Source organism: Neomonachus schauinslandi, unplaced genomic scaffold (genome assembly GCF_002201575.2).
Source record: "Neomonachus schauinslandi unplaced genomic scaffold, ASM220157v2 HiC_scaffold_229, whole genome shotgun sequence".
NCBI classification, from domain to species: domain Eukaryota; kingdom Metazoa; phylum Chordata; class Mammalia; order Carnivora; family Phocidae; genus Neomonachus; species Neomonachus schauinslandi.
This window is the reverse complement of record NW_025408930.1, coordinates 1-6,440: the sequence shown is the minus strand read 5'-3', so window position 1 is coordinate 6,440 and position 6,440 is coordinate 1. Positions and strand designations below refer to the sequence as shown.

Below are 6,440 nucleotides of genomic sequence, written 5' to 3'. Positions count from 1 at the left end.
CCAGAGCCAAAGGACAGACCTCTCTCCTCACTACAAGGTTGACCCTCCCACCCTAACCTCCTGCCCATTTCTGCTCATCTCTTTTGGTCCTGGCCACTCTGTCTCCTTGTTTCTCATCCCCTCAGCCACCTTTCCTTAGACCTTGCTGGCCCTGATCATAGTTAGTCTTGAAAGAGCTGCTTCCCCGTCTGCCTTCGGCTCAGGTCATGATCCCAGGGTCCTGGGATCGAGCCCGGCGTCGGGCTCCCTGGTCCACCGCGGGGAGCCTGCTTCTCCTTCTCCCTCTGCTTGCTGCTCCCCCTGCTTGTGCTCTCTCTCTCTCTCTGTCAAATAAATAAATAAAATCTTTAAAAAAAAAAAAAAGAAAGAGCTGCTTCCCTCACTCATGAGCAATAAGAGGAAGCATTGTCAGTTGTCACCACATCAAGTTGCCAGCCAGCTGACCATGTTCAGTAGGGGGCACTGGGTCTCTCTACCACTTCCAGCAGGTAAGAAATCCAGAAGAGCCATGTGGTCGCTGCTTCTCAATAAAGCTGAAGCCCTGGACTAGAGTCAGATGTGTCCTGTCTTTCTGCCTGGTTGTATCCCCTCTTTCGGGCACAGATGGTTAGGGCCCTGACTTATTCTAGTCTGTACTACCCTTTGGGCTCCAGGCCCCTGGTTGCACCTTGAGCTCTGGACCTGTGAATGTCTGGTCCCACCTCTAGATGGCCCCAAGGGAGACACAGTGATTCCTAAGCCAACAGCTCAGGCTGATGAGCAGGATGGGACTTGGGGAGTGGAGCAGGCTGTAGGACTGAGCCTGAGGAGGAAAGGTCATCAGGATTCATTCAGTGGGTCTAGTTCTAACCCCTGGGTGGCCAGGATCAGAGTGTTTGAATCATCCAGGGGGACTCAGCAGCTGAGAAGCAATCCTGTTAGAGTACAATTATTTTTAAGTCCTTAAAGAGGGTCCGCCCAGAAGTTCTGCAAATGGCCACTATCATCATCTTTTGGTGGCTTCAAGAAGTGCCACAGGTATGCTCTGGTTGATACCTTCATTCTCATCAGGAGGTTGGGAACCAGAAATGCCTTTTGTACAAACCATAAGAGACTCTTCATCATAGGAAACAAACTGAGGTTTTCTGGAGGGGAGTGGGGTGGGGGGATGGGGTTACTCCGTGATGGACATTAAGGAGGGCACATGATGTAATGAGCACTGGGTATTGTGTAAGACAGATGACTCACTAACTCCTAAATCTGAAACTAATAACACATTATATGTTAATTAATCAAATTTAAATTAAAAATTTTGAAAAAAGAAATGCCTTTTGTACTTGAGTATCAGGCCTGTCATGATCCCTCCAGCTCCCTGCTGACAGAGGGCCGGAGCTCAAGGAAATTCTGGAGCCCCATGGAAAAAAGATATTTGGTTTTCAGTCAGAGAGATTAGAGCTCAGGTTTAGGGAGAATTGACATCTATTTATTTAAATTTTCTTTGATTTCTGTCATCAGCATTTTGTCACTTTTGGCATCCATACCCAGGGCATATTTTGTTAAGTTTATACCTAAACATTTCATTTGCTTTGGAGAAAGTGTAAACGGAATGCATTTTAAATGTTGGCTTGCATATGTTCACTTGTTAGTATATGGAAATGTGATTGACTTGTGTGTGTTAATCTTGTATCCCATGACCTGATGAACTCACCTCTTAGTTCTATGAGGTTTTGCAGATGGTTTGAGGTTTTCTACATAGACAATTATGTCATCTGCAAACAGGGACAGCTTTATTCTTCTTTTCCATTCTCCATGCCTTTATTTCTTTATCTGACCTACTGCAATAGCCAGAATTTCCAGGGCTAAGATGAATACACGGTGAGAGTGGGCATCTCTGCCTTGCTCATGATCTTAGAGGGAAAGCATTTAGTTTTTCATTGTTCAGTGTGATGACAGTGTATTTTTCTTTTAGATGATCTTCATCAAGTTGAGGAAATTCCCTCTGTTCTTGTTTTTATGAGTTTCTTTTTCATCATGAGTGAGTATTAGAGTTTGTCATATGCTTTTTCAGTGTCATTTGAGATGATCCTATGATTTTTCTTCCTTAGTTTGGTATGGTGGATTACAGTGCTTCATTTTTCAAAGTTGAACCAAACTCACCTACGTGGAATAAGCCTCACTCCATCATGGTGTATAATTCTTTGCTGAATTCCATTTGCTTGCCTTGCCTATCCACATCTACCTGACCCCCCGGATTCCTGCCCCACTGGCCTCTCAGGGCACTCCCCTGCCCTGAGCTTTGCCTTTGCTCACACCTTCCACCTTCCACCCCTCACCTGCCTGAGGCTCTCACCCAAGAGGAGACAAACCATGAGAGACTATGGACTCCGGGAAACAAACTGAGGGTTTCAGAGGGGAGGGGGGTGGGGGGGATGGATTAGCTGGGTGATGGGTAATAAGGAGGGCAGGTGTGCTGATGAGCACTGGGTGTTATACACAACCAATGAATCATTGAACACTACATCAAAACTAATGATGTACTATACAGTGGCTAACTGAACATAATAAAAATTAAAAAAAGAGGCTATCCCTGTCCTCTGTCACCCGATCCTCTGAATTCTCATCCATTCTTCTTCATGACACTTCTTATAAACTGATATTCTTTATTTCTTTAGTTTTGGAAACCACCCATTAGAATGGAAAGCCCGTCTTTTGTTGACTGCTTTATCCCCAGCACCTAGAAACAAGCCTGACGCTACATAGGCTCTTGGTGAATATTTGGCGAGTAGATGGAGAAAGGAAGGAATGTTGAGTTGAGGGCTTGCACTGGGGTTTCTCAGGAGGGCAAGGTCACCAAAAAGCAGGCCCTCCCTCACCCTGGGCTCCCCTGGCCAACTTGGCGCTCTCTACTGCCAAGTTCAGAGTCTTATGGAGTGCTTCCCCCATTCTCCCCAGCAAACCACCACTCACATCTACTTGTGTGTGTGATGTATTTCATTGCTTTATTCAAGTATTTATTTATTTATTTTTACCAGTTTTTGGCAATAGGTGGGAAGAGGTAGGTTTGGGGCCAGCAGTTCTTCCTCCTCTAGTCTGAGTGGCGGTGTCTCTGGACAGGATATCGATGCTCAAGGAGGGCCGCAGGTTGTCTTCATCAGGCCGACTCTGTGTCCCACAAACTGCCCACTGAGGCCTGTTGACCCAGAGGACGGCACTGAGCATAATCAGAAACAGGGGCACCTTCAGGAGAATGAGGAGCAGGAAGTGGACGCTGCCGAGCAGGGACCTGTAGGAGGGACACGGTGACTGGCAGGTGTTTCCTCCTGGACATGAGGCCCAGGCTCTGCCTCTCTCCCACCTGCCTTTGTGCTCAGGTCCTGTGGCCTCAAAAGTCAATATCAGCGTCAAAGCTGATTGGTACCAGGGCCGGACGGCCCCACGCTGAGGGCCCCAGGCTCTTGTCCTTCAGCTCAAGCCTCGACCTTGAGCATCCGGACGCAGCAGACAGGTAAGGATGTGGTGGTGAGGAATGGAGGGAAAGGGAGAAGAGGGGACCCAGGAGGCCCAGGCTCCAGAAACAGCTTTCTGAACCCACAGCCCTCAACTCTCACAGGAACTCAGCTCCTGCTGGCACCAACTGAAGAATGAAATGCTCCCTTATAAGCACTCCTCTCCCAAATTAGTCTTGACTCACATTCAGTATGATCGTTGGAGCTGCTCTTCTGCTTAAGCTGCTCAACAACATCAACCTCCATGAGTGTCCCCCCAAGCTCAGCTCATGGCCAATCCCCTCCCCCTTCCGGGTCCCAGTAACTGTCCCCACGCCGGATCCTCACAAATGCCGTGTCCCCGCCCCACACTGGGCCTTTGTTGAAGCTCTCCACCTCGCCAGCCCCTCGCCTGGCTCGCAGCCTGTGGGTTTGCCCGATGTCCTCTCCAAAGTCGCACTGGGCTCCTCTTGCACACCCTGTTGGCACCCTGGCTCATATCCTCTTTGCCTGCTGGAGCTCTGGGGCAACTGTGGACAGCCTTGGACTGGCCAGTGGTTTTCCATCTTCAGCTCTCCCACCTCTTTGCCTGAGGACTCTCTTTACCTATAGGAGTGTGTGTGGTTTTCTGAGCAGAACAGGCCAGAAGTGGCACAGAATCCATGTCCCCAGGACGGACCCTCTGCCTACAATACTCCTTCTCCACGTAAGGAGCCTTCGCTCACCACTCTGTGAGAAAACAGGAGGCCCCGCCATCTTCCCCCACCTTGAGGACAGATGTACGTGGATCACTGCCCCAGCTTCCTCCCTGCTAGGTGGGGCTGCTCTGAGGCGAGTCCGACACCGTATCTCTGAGGCTGTCCAGTGGGATGGAGCCCAGCTGCTACTGGGATGGCTCCTCCATCAAAGTACGCTTCATTGGCTTTCCCCACCTCCCTGTTCCCTCACTATACTTCCTGGGATCACCTTTTCATAAACTAATTGCACCAAAGTCCTTGCCTCAGGATCTGATTTTGAAGAAAGCCAAACTTAAACAGGCTCTTTGGTACTTATTTTCAATGAATCTGGATTGCTTTCATCATGCCCACCATCTTCCTGTGCACCCCATCATCCTATCCATTAATGAGCAATTGGTGTTCTGGTTTTACTGGGCTGATGTCACCTGCCCCCACAGCCCCTCTGAGGCCTGTTCACTCAGAGGACAGCACTGAGCATGCTCAGGAGCAGAGGCACCTCCAGGAAGACCAGAAGCCGGAAGTAGATCCTGCTGAGCAGGGACCTGTGGGGGACACGGTGACAGGCAGTGAGCCACATCCTCAGGGAGACGCCCTGGTACCCTCCACAATCCTTCTGTCCCTGTGCCCATGTCCTGAGGCTACAACAGTCCACACAGAGATCAGTCCCAGGAGGGTCCAAGGGCAGGGCAGCCCCACACAACAGACCACGCCTGTGACCCTCAGGCTAACAATTGCCCTTGAGACAGGACTGTGGACATGGAGAGGGCCTGGCTACTGGAATGACAGGAGGGAGAACCTAGGGAGCAGGCAGGACCTGGAGCAGGAAAAGGGTTCTACCTAAGCCCTCCCCATTGGGGGTTACCCTGTCTGTGGACCAGAAATCAGTGCCGGGGTTATTTATCTGATGTCTGCTCCCCATGAGCAGGGTTGCCCATGAGGGATCGGAAATGTGTGCTTTAGTCCCAGGGAGGATCTGGCATCTGTGCGGTGCCTCCAAAACCTTGGCCTTGAAATTCAGGGGTTCATGATGGAGGGAATGAATGACCCCACTCACCTCTCTGCTCCCTTAGGGGCCTGGTCGTCAGCAGGATGACTCTCTAGCGAGGGCCTGGGGGGTGGGAGGGGGAAGCATGGGAGAGAGCCCAGGGGCCCCCAGAGCACCTGGCCGACCTGGGCTGGGTCCTGAAGGTCCCCTTTGCAAAAACGCTTGCACTTGCTCTTCCCTGTCTCTGGAGCCCGATTTCTGCAGATACCTGAGTGCGGGGTCCCCAAATCCTACAGGTCTCCAGGGAAATGTCTTCCCCCCTGGCCAGTCCTCCCTGATCATTGTGTATTAAATAACAATTCCACCACCCCGAAACTCTCCCACACATGCTCTCCCCGACCCATGTGTCCTATTTCCTTCAAGCATTCATCACGAACTGGCATTACTTCTACTGATGAATGTGTTGACTTCTTCACTGTGTGAATTTCCCAACTATTGTCAGAGCAGGCTTGTGTCTAGGTGGCCCAGGGCTGTATCCCTAGAAGAGCACCTGGCACTTGGTAGGACTTCCACAATTCGGCGTGGAGTTGGTAAATAAGTGCAGGACCTAGGCCAAGACACACACACCCACATTCCTCAGCCCTCCGCGTTGCCTAGAAATCACCCAGGTGTCAAAGGTCCCCAGCTGCTAGCTCCTTACCCAAGATATTGTCTGGGATTGGGGGTCTCCTGCAGAGTCGCGGTGCCCCACGTGGGGGCTGGCTGGGTCCTGTGAAGACCTGGGATGCTGGTGGGCCTCACGGAGCTGGGGCCTGCAGTGAGGATTGAGGGAGAAGCCTGTGTCAGGCCTGCTGTCCTCCCCTGGGCTCTCCCACTCTCTGTCAGCTGTGTGGCTCCGACTCACCTAGTCCTGGTCACTCAGGCCATCTGGACAGATGTCCTGGCTCCACATCCCCCCACAGCCACACCCAGTCTGACTGGCACTCTGGCCCTCCCCTGGCCCCTTCTCCAGGTGCGCCCTGGCCAGGTGGGCGATTCAGAGGCAGAGTCGTCCTGCTCACCGGGGCACGTGGGAGTGGGAAAGAGCAAGGGCTCCGGGCTCAGCCACCCCGTACCTTGTTTACCCTGGCAGAGGATGGGGTGAGCTTTACTCTGTAGAGATTGACCCAGAGCTGGGGGTGGGGCAGGCAGGGTCCTTAGGCAGGGCTGATGTCTGGAGTGAGAATCATGAAACAGGGCACTCAGCAGAGTCTA

The 6,440-nt window shown here is 51.6% G+C and overlaps 1 protein-coding gene across 1 annotated transcript; it reads right to left on the bottom strand.

Annotated features, from left to right (window-relative positions):
• Positions 1-2,959: 2,959 nt before the first annotated feature.
• Positions 2,960-5,998, bottom strand: LOC123323698 (CMRF-35-like molecule 4; the record flags this gene model as incomplete). The annotated part of the gene is made up of 3 exons (XM_044912162.1): positions 2,960-3,262; positions 5,256-5,309; positions 5,887-5,998. Coding segments are annotated over 3 exons (434 nt in total), but the record flags the coding sequence as incomplete, so codon positions are not given.
• Positions 5,999-6,440: the final 442 nt, after the last annotated feature.